At 32.8% G+C, this 21,307-nt stretch overlaps 1 protein-coding gene across 2 annotated transcripts; it reads left to right on the forward strand.

The window, feature by feature from the left end:
- Positions 1–943: 943 nt before the first annotated feature.
- LOC128166594 (uncharacterized) lies at positions 944–21,038 on the forward strand. Of its 2 annotated transcripts, none has more exons than XM_052831866.1 (14): positions 944–1,032; positions 8,881–9,424; positions 16,203–16,254; positions 16,373–16,635; positions 16,794–16,910; positions 17,761–17,899; positions 18,039–18,238; positions 18,371–18,606; positions 18,734–18,876; positions 19,023–19,152; positions 19,259–19,532; positions 19,674–19,781; positions 19,906–19,958; positions 20,088–21,038. In XM_052831866.1, exons 2-13 carry the CDS (start codon positions 9,341–9,343, stop codon positions 19,948–19,950), a joined length of 1,791 nt encoding a protein of 596 aa, XP_052687826.1. In that variant the 5' UTR covers positions 944–1,032; positions 8,881–9,340; the 3' UTR covers positions 19,951–19,958; positions 20,088–21,038. The 2 variants fall into 2 exon arrangements, with proteins under 2 accessions (XP_052687826.1, XP_052687827.1); XM_052831867.1 differs by lacking the exon at positions 944–1,032 and adding an exon at positions 3,066–3,190.
- Positions 21,039–21,307: the final 269 nt, after the last annotated feature.

The following is a 21,307-nucleotide window of genomic DNA, read 5'->3' on the forward strand; positions in this document are numbered from 1 at the left end:
ATAAATGCATTATTTATTGTCCAAAGAAGGGTCACAGTACTTACGGTAAAGGTTTTCCGTCGCGTTTGACCTTGTAGTACTTAAAATGCATTACGTGGTGCTTATTCTGTATTATTTTATATGACAGTAGAAATTAATCTGCAAGAATTAAAAGAGTGAGAAAGACTTTCTATCTTGATAATGTGACTAGGAAACTGGTTGAAACATTTATCTTAAAAAACGAAAAGAAAAAAAAAGTTTGGCTGCAATGCATGTACCTGTACGCACAGAAAAATACATGTATTACTAACATAGTGACATATTTATGCAAGAGGGCATTACGAGGACTGTACAATGTATTTGTTGTTTTAATTATTGCTTTTGTTGTTATTGATGTAATTGTTGTTTCTTACATCTTTTTGGCCCTTTATAATGCATTGTTACTTTGACTTGGTACTAAGAAAATTTCTTCTAAAAAACCACTTGGTATTAAATATTAATCAAAACATGATACTAGTATGCTTTGAATAAATGCGTATTAAGAAAACATAAAGATATTCTAATTCGAAAGCTGAAAATTTTCCTGAAAGATAGCGAGTGATTAAGATTTCCAATAATAAGCTTTCTGGTGCATTTTAGACCGTATATATATATGTATTATATATTATTATAATCATTATACTTCACTCTTGTGTCATATATTATTACATGTGTAGTAAGTCGCTAGTCACTCGAGTGTGGCGTTGGTACAGACATATTTAAGGGTCTTTGCATTTTGTCGACTTATTAAAGCAAACCCGCCATTTTGTTGCCTGGGTTTTTTGTGAAATTACTGTCAGTTTAAACTAATAGTTCTACTCTCCTCATTTGTCACCCGTTAACAAAGGACCTGAAAACAAGGTGGGTCTTACGTCATGTCACTTCTCGTAACAATTAAAATATATGTTCAGATAGATGCCATTGTTGTATTTGGGTTCACTTGCTGTGCATGTCTTCCATACAGGAGAGTTAATCTTTTCTGTAATAAAACATGGCATATCTCTGACCATAAAAGTGAGTATATATATATATATATACATTTTGTAAAAAGTTATGGTAACACACTTTCGGTGGTCATTGTTAAGTATGTGTGCAGGCTGTTTTGAGTTTTTGGGGTTTTTTTGTGGGGTTTTTTTATTTGGGGGGGGGGTGTAAAATAACACCAGTATTTTTCAAGATGTAGCAGTTACATTCATCATTGTTCAATATGGTAGGTAACGTCTTGCTATATTGAAATAGTTTGGATGTGACGTAAAGTAACAACTTATCAATCAATCACTTAAATAGTATCAACGAGAAGCACTGTACATATGAAATCAAATGTCTTTTAAATAAGATTTTAATCAGTATTGTTGAACTATGCAATTAATTTGTGAACATTTTTTAAAAACGTTTGTCAGAGAAATTGACCATAATTATAAAGCAATCTTAAAAGTTTAATTTGTATATATTACCTATTTTTATTACAAAGAAAAACTTTTCAAAACCACCTCTTCTTGGTGCAGTATCCTCCCAAATTACATTAATATTAATTGTATGTCTTGTTACGGCTATTCGTCTGTCAACTTTTTTTTAATTAATTAAATATGCAAATTTAGGTAATTTTCACATTTGTCGCTTGCACCTGTGGAGATCTTTATATTAAATAAAATCCATAGCACATAAACACGAAATGAATATACAGAGTTTCCTGATCTAAAGCAATCAAACAAAAGCACCAAAGAATCTTTTTTTCTTTTTATTTAAGTATTATTTTCTTTTACATTGCAGAAAGCAAGGACAACTATTTTGAAGTTATGACTGTAGTTTTAATATCATGATATACGGGAAATTAATGTGTGTCAATCTCTTGTTATAGGTCTGTGTAAATAGGTCGGTGTTTGTTTTAAAATTGGGTGTCCAAAAAAGAGTTTAATATTTAAAATTACATGATTTCTTTTTAACTTTTATTTGTTAAGTTGATAATTTACAAGTTCACGTTTTATAGGATAAAAGTATAGTAAGATAACAATAACGTGTTTAAAAATAGCTGACATGTTTCCTTAAAAATTTCAAAGCAATAAATGATATTATGATAGCAGTTGGTGGAAAGTTTCTCTAAAAAAGCAATGTGGTTCAGATAAATGATTGTTCTGGATACGTAATTGTTTTCTTATTCAATTTGAGAAGTACGTGATGGCATGTAAAATAAAAACAAATACATGAACATCTATCACCTTTGTACAAACATATTTTCAAAGGTACATGTTACTGTTGAGTTTACATTTTATTGGAATCGGATTCTGCTGTTTTAAACAAGTTGACAACTCACGTTTTATACAACGGGTTTTTACATTCAACATCTTGATGAATATCTTGGCATTTTCATTACTTATTTTATCATTAGAATTTTTCCCTATTTCGTTTTTAGAAGTTCAACAGCTGAACGATATCATCTACAAACTGTGTCAGTATAAAGTTAAGGATTTAAATAGTACATAATTCTCACTTGCTGCATTGAAATAATTAGTGTTCTCAGAATTAATGATACCCATGATTAAGTATTAAATTGATTATATTTAGTAGAAGAAAATTTTAAGCACGCGCACTAGCCTATTTATACAGATGTTTTTCTAATAAATGCAATACACGTACGTTCAATTTTTTTCCTGCGATTTTAAAATAGACGTAAAAAATTGTGTGTGGGTTTTAAAGGGGGATGAGGGTGATAATGATGCATGCAACAAAACAATATATATTGATTTCAAGTTAATTATTGTTGCTTTCAAGTTCTTCTAAATCACGAATTATACTCGACATGAACATGTTCAACCAAAGGAGACAAGGTATTTAATTACAATTTTTGTTTTGTTGATGTTTACGAGTTTCCTCATGAAAGACCCCAATGCTTGATCAGTTTTGATTTCATTTTATTCAGCAAATCAGATCTCGAGAAAAAAAAGTCCTGAAGCCATTGCCTGCTTCCAAAATTAGAATATGTAAATAAGCTCAGCTGAGATAAGTTTGACACACAACGTGAGAAGGTTAGGCAAGCAAGCATCATTTAGTTTTTGGACAGTTTCTAATTTTTCTTTCTTCACATCGTACATGGATGTACCTTTACAATAAATCCAGGTTCAACCTTTGATGTTGCGTGAGACTTAAAAAGAATTCGTGTTTCAGCAGAATAAAAGTAAGTCAGCTATTAGTAATTTATAGTACATGTATACGGAACTCTAAGGTAGACGTTCAAATGTAACATATAAATAATGTTATCATTATTCAACCAATATTATTCAAATGGAAACGTATTAACCGGTACCACAATCAAAATCAAACTAAAGAGAAATAATTATAGATTTAAGAGAAATGAATAATTTTCAAATTTATAACCATAAAAAAATATTAAATCATAAAACTTCTAGATACAGCAAGTTTTAATATCCCATGTCAAAATACTGATGATTTATAAAGGGTTGAACACATTGAAATGAAATGTTAAGTATATACGAAAATGTGATCGAAATGAAGTGACCTGGTTGTAGCTTTTGTTGTTCTACCATTGTTTTTGTTTTAGTACATGTAGTATTTACTGTCAAATGTTTTAAAAAGTAAGAGTATGTAAATATTTGAACATTTTGTAACACCTTTCACTTTAACAGTTTAAATCTGGGCGTTGGTCAACAGATTACTGTTGTAGTAACCATAAATAGTCAAAGAGCGGTAGGCAGCCTGTCTCAGCCATCAATCGTCACCAAGGTGACACGTCTAGCCGAGTCTCGTTTAAAGTACCACACTCCTAAAAAATTATATTTGGCCCGCTGTTGGAATACTATTTAACGGTTTTATCTGTTAGACATTTTGGAAATTGCAGTAGATGGTGTCAGATGTCGTAAAACATTGAGCTATAAATTGTCGTTTTTTTTAAAATCGGGGTTGTCGTTCTTTACTAAATATTAACTTTGTTAATTTTTCTGGAGTGACTGCTCAAGGTTTCATGATAAAAGGCATTACAAGGTTATTAACCTTTTCTTTTAATTACCATACCATCAGAATTAAAAAACAAAACAAAAGGGAATGACGTAGCTGTAAGTTTGATTCATAATAAAATCGTCAATTCCAGCTAGAATAAAATAAAGTGGACAAACTGACGGCCTAATTAACTTTTGTCAAAGCAAAGTTTGGAAATTTTCTCTGAAAGGTTATTTTTTATAGCAATCCACAGCAAACACTTTTTCTTTGAAAGAGTTGGAAGAAATATATCCTGTCTAGACCGTGTGGTAGTTAATCTTTTTTTTCTGAATATGGGGCGATAGAAAGGGAAGACATTGTATAGTACATTTTCAGTGTATGCCGTCTTCTTTTTCTTCTAAACACACTCCCAACGAAGCATTTCGCTTATTTTTTCAAACACAATAATTTGGTCTTATTCAAGAAGTAAACAGTTTCTAGAAATGAAGTTTTTTAAGCTACTCAGCATAATGTTCCAGTAACGATAACCCTTACATTTTGACATGTTTTTACACATGGTAATAAAAATATGTCGTATATAAATGCAAATTAATCTTTCGTGAACAAATATGATCTGCCATCCCAGTAACTAGCTGCTCGTCACTGCTAATTGCATTGTCACCATTAACAAATCCAGGCTGAAAGAACCGGAGAGATTTACATTATGGAAAAGAAGATCAATTGTAAATGAATTGTTTTTCGTTCATAAAAATTTATTTTTGTATATTGTTGCGCGGCTGCAGAAGTGCTTTTACTAAAAATAACCGTCTTTTAAAAAAAATGAACGAAGTTCACATCGGCAATGATGCTCGGGAAGTTATTGTGACCTCTTACATTGAAAAGGTTGAACAAACGCACATTCGACAAGGATAGATTACATTAAAATAACAGTTGACAGTGTACTATACATGTATATAGTATATTCTTTTTAAGCAGCAGCAAGTGTACGTAAATACATTTAAACGTTTACGATATTTGACGAACTTCATATTTTTTCCCTCGAGTCTCAATTCATATAATATGGCTATGGCAATTTTGCTGAAAAAAGTCCTTTAATGGTCTGTTAAGATTATATTATTGGTGAACTCTCTACCATGAGAGAAAACAAATGAAACTGCGGCGTGCTTGTGAAACTTATGAATTTCAATAAATTAAAACCACCGCGAATGTATTTTTTATCAATTTAAATGACATTAAATTTCATTTTGTAACCATTATGTTTACAAATGACTGAAATCTGTTTTGCAAATGCGAAATTAATGTCCCTTCGTTACATTATGAAAATAAATTTTAAAAAAGACTTCTTTGGATTAAGAGATTTAATACAAAGAAAAGTCATAATTTGTTCTGTTTTTTCAAATATGCAAGGACATATCTGACAGACATATTCAGTCTGAGAGTGTTTACTTAAACATTATAATAGTTCGTTGCTTTATAGCTATACAGTACAATAAATCTCAGCAGTTTCTGGTCACTTCAATTATTAGGTCACAGAATCGTATATTTAAGATTTTCTAATGTCAGCTCTTGTAGCATTATCGTGATAAATGAATTTTCGTTGTGATCAAACCACAGTTTGTGATGCAAACTAAGTACTTAAATGTGATGAAGTCTAAACGCGTGTCTTTAAACACTCTATGAAAGTATGATTACTGTGAAGTTGCAGAAAATGTAGGTACCTAATAAAGGTAACCTTTTCTAACATTAGCCATGTCGTATACCAAGTATGATTCTTATAAGAAAATTGGGTCTTCAGTTGCATGAAGGTAAATGTCATATGTCATTTCTCACTATTTATATGTTAAACAGTCCTTTTGAGGTTTTGTTTCCAGTTGCAGAAATATTTTTAGTTACTCCAATGCATGCAAACCTTGAAGAAATGCCGTGCAATATGACGTTCCAAAGTATTCATTGTTTGTTCGTAGTTACTTTACTTTTTATCTCTACACAGCCATTTACCCCGAAGTCAAATTTGTCACTCAAACAATAAAAAAACCTAAACAAACTGTTAACAGACCAAATTTAACATACATCTTAATTAACTACATGCTTCATCAACTTGTCAAAATAAAATTGAAACCCCCCACTGTTGGTTTTAAGTTTGTCGTATAGAAAAAAGATTATTGCTGTATAAAGGGGAAAAAACGAAGAAAAATTCACCAAAAAATTTAATAACTTGTTTAGCTATACATCCGTTGTTAGACTATGATGCTCAATATCAGGCTTGACTACTTGTCAACAAACACAGCGACTCATCATTGAATTTTGCGACTTACCAGCCTTTGCAACTTATCACCAGAGTTAGCGACACATAATTTGACTTGGCGACTCATTATCAGACTTGGTGACTCATTATCAGACTTTGCAACTCATTATCAGACTTGATGACTAATAATAATAAGTTTTAGGTAGCCACTTACCAGTATACTCTTTCAACGATTCTACAAGTACAACGACTCCATATCTTATTGACTTTACGACAAACAAAAACTCCAACGTTCTACAGGGCATGTGTATAAATAACAACCCCAAAACCACATAAGGAGAAAAAACCAGGGGTAACTAGAATCTGACCAACAGAACGACACCGCCCGAACAGTTATATGTACATGTATTAACATCAATTGATATACAACTGTTTTCGATTCTGGATTATAGAATTTTCTTTAGGAAGTTTAAGAATGTCAATATGCCAGCTTGTCAAGTATTCTGGTAATTTTTCCCTACAATTCAAAGAGGAAATATTTGCGACGTAGATTTCCTAATTCATAAATGAATTGATGTCAAATCACGCACAAAAGAGACGATCATTTCAATCAACTTTTGTAGAGTGACTGTTCCCAGCAATAGGGTCAAACCCATCAGTTGTCAGTGAATACATGAGTCATTCAACTCCAGAGATCGAATCGCCAAACTATCATTTCCAAATATTTGACAAATTTGACATTTATTGAAAAAAAAATAATTATGTATAATTGAATTGTGACTAATCGATCATAAGTTTAATTCGATATCAATGGAATTGATTCTACTTACGAAGAGAAATACGTCATGAATACATGTACAAGGTAATGAACATGTTTTTAATCACACTTCCTTGACATACAATTTGGAATTCCTGGATCAGATATATGCTTTGAAATTACGCAATCCTAACTTATGTGACTATCATACAAACTCGATAGAATATCATCAGTTTCTTCAAACACTAAGAATGTATGTAAATCAATACATCGTATTCAAACGGAGCTTCAGGAGTCAAAATATCTAACATAATGGGATTCACTATAGCGATTTAATAACTATAACTCTAAACTGTCATTATTCATTGGAATTCAGCTTTCATTTAATAAACTGAATAATATGCCACCTTGCGGGTTTCATATGACCATAGTTGTGTCAAAGTGCATATCCTCGACTGCAAAACATTTGAGCCATGTGATATAGTATTGACATATGCAAATTAGCTGATTTGCATATTAACACTAACAACACGAGGTACCAATAACCTATACTGATAGCCGGTGCTAACTGTTTTACAGTAATTAATTGTCTAATTTGTATATGACAAAATACACGACTATAGTTAAATACATTGATTTCTAATTAATTTCCGCTAGCTTTTATTTTACGCATGATTTCAGTGCAGTTCTGATAACGTCTATAGAACCCAAATAGTTGCAAACGTACACAGTTTCTCCTTTGCAACATTTTGCTGATTCATACGTTTAGATTTTTTGAATTTGTTTATCAGCTCATGAGGTTTATTTTTTAGGAAAATTACAATAAATTTTACATTCCAAGCTTTGGACTTTACAAACATGAAAGAGTTTGAAATTTGGTGGTTATTTGGAACCTACCTCTCTCCTGATTTGAACATACATGTATTTATTGTATTTTTATGCTTAGTATAATATACAAAAGGTTCAGACACAAATTATACTAACTCAGACCGAGTTCCTCACCAATGCTTACAACTACTATACAAAAATGATGATATTTTGAAAGTAGTGACAAAGCCATAATAGAACCATTTTAACAAGAGCTTGGACTTTGGGCAGAACGTGATAAACTCCGCTTTGATGAAGGCGGAGTCTACTAAAGGTTAACTGTCCAGCCATTGGCTAATAGATATGCATACATTGAACACAATGACACTCGTCCGACTTTATCCAGGGATGTATATTTCACTGAAACAGTGTCAGTTTCACACAGCAGAGCAAGGTTTTGACATTCATGAATATTAATGAGGTTATTTAAGCGAATTAGAAGAGAGTCAATGTTTGACAGCTTGTTTTGATGAGCAAACTAGATAAAAACATCCCACTGAAAGTCCAAGCTCTTGTTAAAACGGTTCTAATAGTAATAGGATTCATACGGTTCTTAGTTGAACCTGTCGGCCCCTCTTTCTCTTACTGAAGACTAGGCAATAACAGGTGGATATTTTAATACACTACGTGGTATGAATAATGGTGTCATAATATAGAGTCACACAGTATCAATATCTAATTCTTACTTTAGAACAACACTTTTAATTATAACACATATAATAACCATTTGATTCCTTTGATAGATTAGTTTCCTATTCAACAAATATAAAACCTTTCCTGTTCTGTCTGAAGAATGTGTTTTTGCCATTGTTACGTGATTTGATTTTTAAGCTATTAATATTTCAAACGCTTATATCCATCAAAGAATACCAGAAATTGCAAACCCCTGTCACATCTTTAGAGGTGTTTTGCCATTGTGTTAACATCGTTCATTCTAGTCTGTGATACTCTCAATAATTTTCGGTAATCATCTTCCCTAATGCAACGACATGTTTTATTATGTTATTCGCATAAAAATGCCAAATTGTTTTCTATTTTACAGCAGTGAAGTCTGAAAACACAGGTAACAAGTGTTTGATCTCCATCAAGTTGCCCCGAAGACAGTCCGCAGTCAAGCGTAACCAACGAAGGCACTATTACACGAACGTACGCCCGTGATTAACCTCTATTACGAGCATGACGGAAAATCAACTACTTCCGAAGAGCTAGCGTTTTCCTCAGAGTGATCGGCGAACGCGACGGCGAAAAAAGCTCTAGCGCAACTGTCACCCAGCCAAGCCTGTTCGTTACCGCTGTCGATTTCAGCTCTCGGGGTTCACTATCAGCAAAACACAGCAACACCGGAAATCAAGATTACAAGAAACCAACACAAAAAATGGAAAAACTTTTGGAAATGAAATTAAATTTATGAGGATTTTACACCGTCAACTTTTGTATTTGACGCGGCCGTCAAGTGAATTAATTTCTGTTTATTTATTTATTGGGTGATATTTGTGATAACAATGGGATTTTTATACATGATCAAGACTTATTTTCTTACCCTCATCATATCCACGTGCACAAGTTATTCACAATGGCAGTATGAGGTATGTATAAATCCATTTATTTTAAATTATTTTTGTTACAATAAAAAATTACATATCGTTTGATTAAAATGACTATCATCAAAATGTTTAATGATATTTCATTTATGATATAAATAAGTATGCATTTGGTTTCTTTTATATCCCCAACATCATTTAAGATAATCAAAGAAACTTTACTCAAAGAAAAACTTCAAATAGTTATGTTAGCAAGAAAAAGTTTGGTGGTTTTTTTTGTGATGTGCAATCGAGTACCCGTTTGTAAATCATTTTAGCGGCGTTAGCATGATTTCTGTACAATTTTTGTTTTGCTATAATTTCAAAAATGTATGTAACATTCTTCATAAGTTACATTTAAAAAGTAAAAATGAGGCACAGATATTGTTCCTCCTAATAATCAATCATTTTGTGAGAGAACATGATCTTGAATAATCGTCATTGCATATCATAATGTATAGGTAATTTCGATCCCATTGATATTCATATCACATACTCCCGAAGACTGAATAATAACCGAAATGTTAATTTAAAATCTACGCCTGTCAAACAACGAGAGGGTAAGAATAAAAACACGAAGGCACAGTCTAACTTATTTTTTGGAGTTTATCACCTTCATTATATAACTTTGATATTAATATTTCATCAAGTTGTGAACAAGTTTGGACGTTATAGTTATTGCATGCAAAAACATCATCATGGTTTATTTAGGATTCCTGCTGTTTTCCTCGTTACAACGTGATATCCTTTTGATTTTTGGCATCTTAATTAAATACATTAATGTTTTCCTCTTTTAAAAGATTTAATTTTGTCTTGTCAATGTTAAGAGGTCACTGGCAATTAGGAAAATGGAATCCAATGGGGAATATTGGGGAAACGATTTGTGACGTCACTGATGTCACTTCCCCTGCAAATTGATCAATAGGAAATATATATTTTTATGTATTTTTGATACACGATGTCAAAAGGAGAAAAGTTTTATAGTATTACAAAAAATCAAAAGCTTAGAGAATCAACCAGAAAAAATCTTTAAAATTTTATCATCGAGCTTTTTTGTAAACAATTTTTTATACCATTTCTATCATAATGTCAAACAAAAAACAAAAATTCCTTTGAGGAAACCAAGATATAACAAACAAAAAAACCAAGAAATGAACTGTCAACGTTCTTAATCCAAACAAACAACAAAATATCCACCAATTCCAGGGCGAATATAGGATTTCTGGTGCTCTCAATGTCTTGTTACCGGAATTACACCTATCATTTACTTGGACAAAAAACAAGGAACAACAAGGTCGATTTGGCCTAAGTCAACTCTTGCTTGGTTGTATGCATTCAGCAATTAATACTTAGTGTAAATCATGACTTGGAAATTCAGGATTATGGACTGATAATGCATTGCTTTGTTTCTCTTTTTTATTTTGACGACATATTTTTTTTATCGTTTTACTAGCAAGGATTTGAAATTAGTCTTAAAATATACTATGTAATAACTAATGCTACTGTGTCAAATCAATGCAGTCGGGACACTGCACAATCATTCCTTTTATAGAATATGAATTGCATTATTCCAAATCTGATCTACAGATAGGTGAGGTTTATTTATGAGTAATGGTAAACCTTAATTAGCTTGATTGATAGTGCTTGTTAAGAAAATAATCGATAATTATCATTTTTACCAAAATTTGACACGAAATGTTTTAATTTGCATATATCTCTATCTATAATTATTATCTGTTGTAGAAAACCTTTGTTTAATCTAATCTTTTTTACATGATTTTATTACATTCACACACCTTACCTATCCATGTAGATATTGTTTAATGTTGTCAAGTTAATATCGCTTCAATTAGACAGATGTCACATACAATTTTTGGAAGTTCAAACTAATTAAAATCTTGCAAGTTAGAATACAGTTTTACTGGTCTAATCAAGAAGGTAGATTCTGGAAAACGCAATACATAGAGAAGCACTTTTTTGGAGGAGAAATGTCATAAGGTATCATGTGTTACAAAGAAACTGTTTCGAAATTAATTTTTAAACTGTGGTTGAATAAAGAGCCAGGTTATTTCCAGAAGAGATCTTTCTCCATTGACAGCTATGATGAAGGAAGCACTTGCATTTCCGTCAGTTATCATAATTTTAAACACAATCAACTGTAAATTTTCAAAACCATTTCATCATTCTTCATAGGTGTTACAAAAATTTCAATAATTTCTAAAGTTCAGTTCATTTTATTTTCTTTCTACTTGGTCGTAAGTTAATATAAAAATACACGGGTTTTAACAATATTGGGATTGCCATCAGATACAACAAATATCGAAGCAGAAAACACTAGTGCCACAAACAGCGATATACGTCGTTTAGTCACTTAACCCCGGGCTACGATTTGGATACACTAACATGGACCGGGTTACGGGTAGAAAACCCCGGGGGTAAGAGAAACGATGTTCATTATGCAAAGCTTACACAAAACCTGAGGTATTCGGATGTTAACGCTGTAATCGTATCTTATTTGTTTGATTACGTCACGTCCCTGACGTTAATGGAAGCGTCCTTCTAACCCACATGCGTCTGGTCTAAGTTTAAATTATCATATATTTTTAGAAGGTTCTAAAATGTTTTTCGAAACGAGTACCAAATTAAAATTCTGTAACAATGTTGACCCTTGCCTTTTAATGTGATTTTAATTTTCTTTTTATAAATCATAAACTAATGTAAGAAGGTATCCTTAAATTCACAAAAAGACAAAATTAACTGTCAACAAACATATTTATAGCCCTTGGACTCGTCTATTAATGGACATTATCGCATTAAAATAGACTGTTATATCTGTAATTTCTGGTTCCAAGGAAGACGAACGTTTATAGTTAACATAGTAAGTCTTTCTTTGATCAGCCTTAACACAAGAATGGTTCCAGAACGTCCAGATGTCTTATTAAGGTGTTCCCAATCAGTTCCAATTAAACTGCCAAAAACAGAATAGTCATAAAATACCAATTGTTAATTGCAGCACTAATGCATCCATCATGAAGGAACTCGATTTGCTGTGTCGCCATTTTTGAATGCTTCCTTGTACTCTAAAGCTTTTGTGCTTGTTTCCTTTTTGGCTTTTACCTCAGTTCAAGCCATTAAAAAATAAAAATAGGGATATGAAGCAAATTTATATTAAATAAGATTTTTCAAATGCCACAAATAGCAATACCTTTATTCGGAATGAGCACTTTGATATGCATAAAACTTATTTTGCCAGGCTCTGTTTATGGGCTTTTTATTATATAGTGTATACCGTCGGCCATATGCAGCAAGGACCGATGTTACGCATTTCTTTAAATAAGATTAATATAGGTAAATTTATACAAAATTTGCATTAATTGCGAGTATGAAGCTGGTAATTGCTAATATAAGACGTCCAAATTGGTCTGAAATTCATATTTTCAAAATTTTTCATATCGCTTGGTTTACTTAAGAATTTTAGGAGAACTCTAAAAATATAAAATCTCTGGGAAAATGGTTTTAAACCACTATCAGGTCAGTGTGAGTCAACAAACCTTTGAACCATAGTTTATGCATTCATCCAAAAAAGGCCTGTGTTCTCTGTGTTAATCAGTTCTTGCTTTGTGTTACCAGCTCAATATACATTGTTAAGTAGCATGTTAACACAGTTTTAAGATGCACTTGCATGTTTTATTGGGGTAACCCAATTATGGAAAATTTGTGGGAGCGGTATGGGGTCCTGACAAAGGGAGAGGTTTGAACGATAAACCGGTCGTGCCTGCGCGACGGTGGTGTCCATTTAAGGGCCGTTAATGACAGACCCTAATTGTCATAAGTGATTACTGGCTGTCCAGCAATGGGTCTTCTCACGTTGTCTGCAGGTGCTGCTCACATCATACCAGTCCAGATTGACTCGATTGCTATTTCTGTCTTTAAAAAAGTTAATTAAGTGTTTATTCCAACAAGTCTTCGATCTTATGTGAGAAAACGATGTTTCCAAGAACTACGATGAAATATTATATCATCCATATAAATTGTTACGAAGAACTACGATGAAATATTATATCATTCATATAAATTGATACGAAGAAATTAAAGTCCAAGTAGTTGGAAGAGTATATTTAACGCAGAGTGTTAAATGAGAATAAAAATTTGGAAAAACCACAATAGTTGACTAATCGGCCATTTCTAATAACTGCCTCCTGATCCGCGAACACAATGGCGGATTTGTAGTTTTATTTATTTATTTATTTTTTTTTTTACTTTGCACCATGAAGTTCAGATCCGTCAATGGTGAATGTTTGAACGGTTTTATCTATGATTACAGAAACTATGTTATTGAACTGACAGGTATCGGCAAAAACGCCACCATGTATTAGTGAGCAAGTTATCGCCTTACTTTATTTCTTTAAGGACAAAGTCCTTTCGTCTGTTCCTTTTTCCCGCCCTCCCTGGCAGGTATTCTCGTCAAATTTCCAAGCGTTATTAACCAAACAATAACTTTTATTTGTTTGTTTTGATGTTCTTCGTCCATTGTCGAAATTTATTTTGAAGGAATCATTTCGCGTTATTTAAAATACCGCCTTGATAAACGTATGCATATAATGCTATTTTCAGGTAGAACTTTGAATCGAAAAAATTTTTTAATTCGTTGTTCTAACTTAAGGAATCTGTACTCACAAAGATGATTGGTTCGTCTCTATTTGACATGCCATATAATCATTAAGACCAGACTAAACCGAGTCTTTTATTCCCCGCTATCATTAAGCGGTTTACCGCAGCGGTCTTCTTCTGGCTTGGATAATGTGTATATGATTGTAAAAAATTATTTCCAAATTTTATGGGAATTCTCGTATTATACTATAAAGCGTCGTTGACTTTGTTTTGACCACTGTCTTACTCTGTTGTTCTGTTGTTGATCTTAAAGTACATAACTATTTTATGTATTTGAATTTGATAGACCCTGAATCCATAAAGACTTTCTACCCTTTGTCAACAGAAATACTAGTAATTTTAAAAGTAAAATCCACCAGAATTTCACCATGCATTGATAGTGTACATATTAATAACTTTGTTTTTTTATTGAAATGCAAATCAAGTCAATTAACAGCAAAATAATGATTTAAAAAAAAACCCACAAGAACATTTGTCTAAGTTTGATAAAATAAAATTCTGTTAATGTCAGTTTTTAAGAATATGCCACAAACTTGTGTGCACTAGTTTTTATAATAAATTAGACTTGAACCGTACTGACACGGAAATCATAAGTTGTCTCGTACAGACGTGCAATAGACATCAATGCATATGTCAGAGAATGGTAATTTGAATGTCTCCGATAATTAAGCCTTATGATCCCATTATTAATAATTATCATTATCTTATATCAGAATGTTTGATGAATGACTATAGCGCAATCTGAGTGTTAGATCGCAGAAAGGATTTGATTAACATAACGTGCTCAAGGTTTGATAAAGACAATATGATGACAGCGTTTATACAATTTTTTTTTACACTTAATGATTCCCGTAATTAAAATATCTTGAAAATATTTCCAATTCTCACAATGAAAGGTAGCAAGCCTGCCTCTTTTAACTACAGAAATATGTACTCTTTTACCCAGTCGTAGATTTTTATGACCTAGTAAGTTGTTGGACTTGCGTCCGAACCCTTTGTACATAAAATACTAGTATGTTCGAACAACTCTTTGACTGGCGATATTTTGGTTCCGAATGTAAAATCTAGACACATGATGTTTTATTGCACGGTAATTTGGATGGATATTACAGATAACATTAAGACCCACTTCCGTATAACTGTATACCTAGTCCGTCCGTAGTTCCCCGCCATCAATTAATTTGACCATGTCCTGTCACTGGCACTAATTAATATCTCTGTTCATTCAATTATTCATAATATGTATATTGACATGGTGCCTGTTACAAGGAGATTGTCAGATTTTTGGATGAATTGAAATAAAGTATAATGATATAGTTATTGAATGGGAAGAATTCAACTGAACAAGATAGCAAGGAAATTTCCTATAAAGTTTTAAAGTAAAATTGATATGGTATTGTTGATATGCACAATAATTCCGTCATGCCTTGTTACACAAGGAAACCTTCGAAGAAATCGATTGTTCAAAGTTTCGTAAGCAAACAGTCATACCTTTGTTTAAAAAAAATATTTAGTTTAATTCGTCTGAAATTTAATCTGTACCATCAATATTTATCGATCATCATTTAACACAAATAACTCAAAACACATAATAGTACTATTGTATGTAATGTACGACACGAGGATATGCAGTAATCGATCTGTGTTACAATAATGTATGAGAGTTAAGCATGTTCTATATTTTAACAATCATTTACATTTTCCATTAAAAGCGTCCTTTCTTTTAGAGCATGGATCATAATAAGGAAACAATTTAACACACCCTCTTAGCGCGCTATACAATGTATCTAAAATCGTATCACTAGTAGTGAACTATGATAATGTTTGGTGTATGACAAGGTTGTCCATTGAGTCCAATACCTTTCTATAGCCTCATAAAGTTCATAAATGGGTTTGTTAGCATTTCAGACCTTTTTTGTGTGGTTTTCTGATAACTATTTTACGTTTAAATATGTGTTAGACACTCAAAAGAGCTAGTAATACAAAGTAGAAATAAAAAAACTCCCGATTTCATACATTTGAACTGCTGTTATACAAATATTATTCCATTGTTCCCATTTGTGGTCATGTATTCGTGCATCACTAAGATTTTATTCTGTTTTGTGTTTTGCAGCATACACGTTATCCAACAAATCGATGGAATCCGTCCAATCAGTACCAACCAGGTAAAACCCAAATAATTTAACATTTTAAATTTTGAATTTTATACAAATCGAATAAAGCACTGACATGTTTTCTAATTGATACCAATAAAGATAATCTCTACATTGATTTTATCTAAAGGTGTCTCACAAAACTCCTATACGCCGGGGAGACAAGGAAAAGGGCGTGTTCCGGGAATCCAAGGAAACGTTCCTGCAGATATCCATATTCTTGGGGACCCCAATGTAGATCAAGTGCTCGGGGTCAAGGTTGCAACTCCTGACAATATATATAATGTTGAACTGCAAAGGGTGAATCACAATTTGTTTCACGAGGATGTGCGGTATTTATCCGTTTCAGTGGATTCAACGGGGAAAACCATATTCAAAGAGGAATACAAGCCAGTGAGTTTCGCATCACTTTAATTTGATAACTTTTGAAGGTTAACATAAATGTTTTATTGTGGTTGGAGTTTCCATCTGTTTGTACCTTGCCTACAATAGCAGCCGACTGTTTGCGGATTGTATATGGTAATTAAATACATCTTTCTCGTTTTTTACAGGTTGATTTACATAAGATAGCCAAGTCCATGAATTTTTACCACGACATAAATTCAGGAACCTTTTTGAATATCCGATCCCACAGAGTCGATGGTTCTTCCCCAAATCATACTTATATTGTACGTATATATGTGAATCCTCACAATATCATACTAAAAATGTACGCATACTTGTGTGCATCCTCATTAAATTATATTGTACGTATACTCGTGTGCATCCTCACCAAATCATAGTAATATTGTGCGTTTACTTGTGTGCACCCTCACCAAATCATATTTCTATTGTACGTACACGTGTGTGTATCCTTACCAAATCATACTTATCTTGTACACATACCAGTATACAATACCTTTCGAAGGTCCAATCTGCGCATGCCCAAATATTATCAGTTAATGTCGTCTGGCATAATACAGAGAACACTTAATAATTATAATGGACAGATTAAGCAAATTACTTTAAAGCTATAAAGAAGTTTGATTCGTAAAGATGTAGATTATTAATAGAAATAGGCCTAAAATAGATTTATTTTGCTCTATTTTTAAGCTATGAAGTTGATTAATGATAATTACAAGCTATTTCAAATAAGCCACATGATTCGGTATTAAAGTGATCGTCCACAGGTTTATTCGAATTTTATAAGCATATAAACGACTTCTGAAATATTTATCATAACGCATTGCTATTTGTCATTTCTTAAGATACTCTTTTTTTCAACAATTTGTATTCGTTTCACACAACTGCGTGCATATATAACCATAGGTGCAAAATTGGCAAGTGAAAAAATGGGCCTATTGTCATGAATTTTAAATTATAAACTTTGCAACAGGAAATAGTTTTAAAAAATAACATTAAGATAATGTTTTGCAAGAAGTGATATTTTTAATTACAAGACAAATTAATTTTATAAAAACTTTCACATATGAAATTGCAGTGTAAAAACGATGCATAAATAATTCATTTGTCTTCCAGGAAGGCGTTATGTTTGACGAGCTAATGGTTGCACCCCCAAACGCCGGACGACGTCACAAGAGAGACCTGTATCCAGTCAAACACACGATGTGGACCAAGGACAAAGAGGAATCCATGTTTAATTACGATACATTAAAAGGTTAATAGTTCAATACGTATAAAAAGTGTGGAAAATAAATTAGACACGGTTTAAAGAATTAAAATAATTCATGAATTTCAAGATTTCATGGCCTACTTGTTTCCAATGTTGACTTGATCCCCTTTTACATCTACTTCAGTGCCTGATTTTGTTGATAAAATCAAGAAAGACACACAGAAGAAAACTTCAAAGAAAGAAAGTCATCGACGAAAGAAACGACAATACCGATCGCCCAGGATAGAGCCAGAGTTGCTTCTCTTTGTTGACCATGCTCTGTTCCGGGCTTTTGAGGGGGATTCAAATGAATTACTAGAATACTTGCTTCATTTTTGGCACTCAGTAAGTTTGCAATAGCAGTTCGAAGTTCCAGTTGAATTAAAATACAAAGCAATGCATTTTTTAGTACAATATACCCCAATACTAGTATACGTGTAAATGCATTCCATAAAATCTATTGTTTCCTTTTTGTAGGTAAACTGGAAGTACTTAACAATCACATTGGCCGGTCAATGGCCTGTTATAGATTTAAAAATCAGGGAAATTGGTGTTTTCAAAGAACCAAATGCTCAACCATTCATTGAGAACAGCCGTATATACAAAGGGAGTAAGCTATTCTCCTTGTATGACGCCATGGACAGTCTCCAAAAGTGGTTAATACGATACGAGAATGTTTTACCAGTACACGATATTACTTTCTTGCAAACTGGGTAAGAGTTTATTACTCTTATTTTTCATTTTTTTCATTAAAAATAAATCATCATCGATAATTTATGAAAAAAAGCCGTACGATGATATAAACAATAATATTAAAATGAAATTTCGTTCGTTTAACAGAGAAAATGCATGCCGAAAAGTCAAACACCGGGACACCATCACTCCATTCAGTCCAAACGTATTGACTGCTATTAGGCAAGGGATGCCCATTTCATCAATGGACGCAAATAAAGACTCAAACGAATGTGTCAAAGGAACAGCGGGTAAAGACATCATTCAAAAAATATATATGTATAATACATATACATAAACATCCTGCTATGATACTTGAAACGGAATACATGTACATACGAATAATTTAAAATGCTTGGATATCTAATGCTGAAATAACACATTTTTGTAACTGTAGGTGTGGCGTATGTGAGGGGCGCCTGTCTATCTGCTCCGTTATTACGGGGAAGCGCTTTCAACTTTGGTATTGGGGAGGCCTCTACAAGTTTTAACGGAGTCATCATTGCCGCTCATGAAGTGGGGCATCTGTAAGTATACACTCTGTATTTGAATGATTTTTCTCACTGATATTTTATCTGATACCATTGGAACATTTATGATATATTCATAGACGACGCGTTTCTTAATTTTCAGACTTGGAGCTTACCATGACGGAGAGTCCGAGGCCAGCAGTTGTTCTTCCTCATCCGGGTTCATCATGAGTTACACCAGGGACGATTCATTCAAATTCAGCCGTTTCTCAGAGTGCTCAATCCGCAGCTTTCAGAATTTCCTCAGAATGGACAGGTCTTCGTGTTTAATGCAAAGATCCAGCAAGGAAAGCCTACAGTTCCCCACCACATTCCCCGGGAAATACATGACATTACACGAACAATGTAGACGATTTACTGGCGGTCCGCCTTGTGAAGTACGTTGGATTTTAATTAAATAACAACAAAATGCAAAATTTTAAAAACAAAAATACACAAGTAACGGAATGTTATGTGTGGTCTTGAGTTTATTTTTTCTGAAACACGACAATTCATGTAATTGATTTGAATATTTGTAGGAAGGACCAAAACAGTGTGAACATTTATGCTGTGACGATCGGCAAGGAGAATGGCGGTACACGAGATCAGAACCCGCGGTGGATGGAACGTCGTGCGGCAAATCACACGTAAGTCGACTTACCATTCAATAAAAAGCAAAACTCAATTATTTGTCCATGCGTAAAATAAAATTTTCTCTACACCCAAGGTTTGAAAATCATATTGAAAACACATTTTCTTTTCGTTCTGTAGGTTTGTCTTAATGGACAGTGTGTGGCGCTGGAGTCCATTGGGTAATGGTGAAGGTAAGGATACCTTGATTTACATAAACATGTATCTACAATTCACGTTAACGAATGAATATTTGTCTTCTTACTTCATAGATATGAACTTTTTATTTATTTGGTTTTGATAATTCTATTCTTTCTTTACAGGGTTTTAAAAAAATCATTTTGAATCATGGTGACATTCTACAAAATAGTGCTCCATGCCATGGTGATATTAGTCTTCGAAAGTGAAGAATCCACATCTGATCGCTGGTGGGATATTGCGATCACTGTGAATGTGCCAGGACCCTTTCTACTGGAGGGCGGGGCAGGCAGGGACCAATAGTGATTGGACACTTGCGATCACGTGATTGCGGTTACTGTTGTTTCTCTGTCTGTTAAGATTGCTTCACTTTCAGGCTATCCAATAAAACCTTCTTTATTTTAATTTATTCCTGTAAAACTGTAGTTTTTTTTCTCTCCTGAGAAGAAAAAAAAACAATCATGTGAAAATTTAGCTGTTTCGTTGATTTGACGATTGGATGTCGTTTTCTTGATGATGATGATGTTAAGCAACTTTCAACTTACTGTGTGCCAAAGAAAGGAATGATTGCATATGTTCTTAAAATCGACATAAAGCGGTGCCTCATGTATGGACTGTGCCGTTTACATATAAAAATATATTTTAAGAAAATATCGTAAAATGTGAAGTATTTTTGTTTTTGAAAGTGATATGTAATTTTGATTTTTATGAAATATTTCAATTGACCTGTACATAACAATTAAACATTCTCTTTTCTTTAAACGACACGATGTACTGTGAAATTGTGTGTGTATGTCGGGAAATCAGAAATGTATATGTAATCAGAAGAAAAATGTCCATATATTTTCATTGCATGAAGGCCTGAAAAGCCTTTCAAAAACTAAAGAAAAAACCAGGAAAGAAACAAGTATTTGGTACAATTCATCTTTATATAAACCTCCTACTTTTATTGGTCATTTACCGCACGGATTCACAGTACGTCGTTTCTGTCACTTTTCATTACGTATTTATTATTCGTTATACTTTGTTTACAACGGTGAAGTAAAGAAAAAAATAAAAGTAAAAACCGAATAATGCGTCTGTTGATGAACGAATTTGTGTTTAACTGGTTAATTTGTTTAAATAAAAAAAACCCAGCTGATTTACAATCAGAGAAGAGCTCTAGAATATATTCATCTACGACAATTAAACAAAGTGTCCCAAAAAGATTGAGTACATATTTCCTTATTCGAGAGGTTGCGTCCTAATTTACAGGTACTCTGTTGGCTAATCAACAGCTCATTCCGATCCAAGGATTCGTAAACATATGAATGTAGGCGCCTAAAACAAATAGACTTTCTTCATT

The sequence above is a fragment of the Crassostrea angulata genome, chromosome 10, assembly GCF_025612915.1.
Source record: "Crassostrea angulata isolate pt1a10 chromosome 10, ASM2561291v2, whole genome shotgun sequence".
NCBI lineage: Eukaryota > Metazoa > Mollusca > Bivalvia > Ostreida > Ostreidae > Magallana > Magallana angulata.

What these genes read in the sequence shown, in the direction of transcription:
- LOC128166594 (XM_052831866.1), top strand. Translation starts at nt 9,341, where the DNA reads ATGGGATTTTTATACATGATCAAGACTTATTTTCTTACCCTCATCATA. An exon ending in TCAAAGAGGAATACAAGCCA is followed by an intron (nt 16,636 to 16,793) that starts GTGAGTTTCGCA and finishes CGTTTTTTACAG; the next exon opens with GTTGATTTACATAAGATAGC. An exon ending in CGTCGTGCGGCAAATCACAC is followed by an intron (nt 19,782 to 19,905) that starts GTAAGTCGACTT and finishes TTCGTTCTGTAG; the next exon opens with GTTTGTCTTAATGGACAGTG.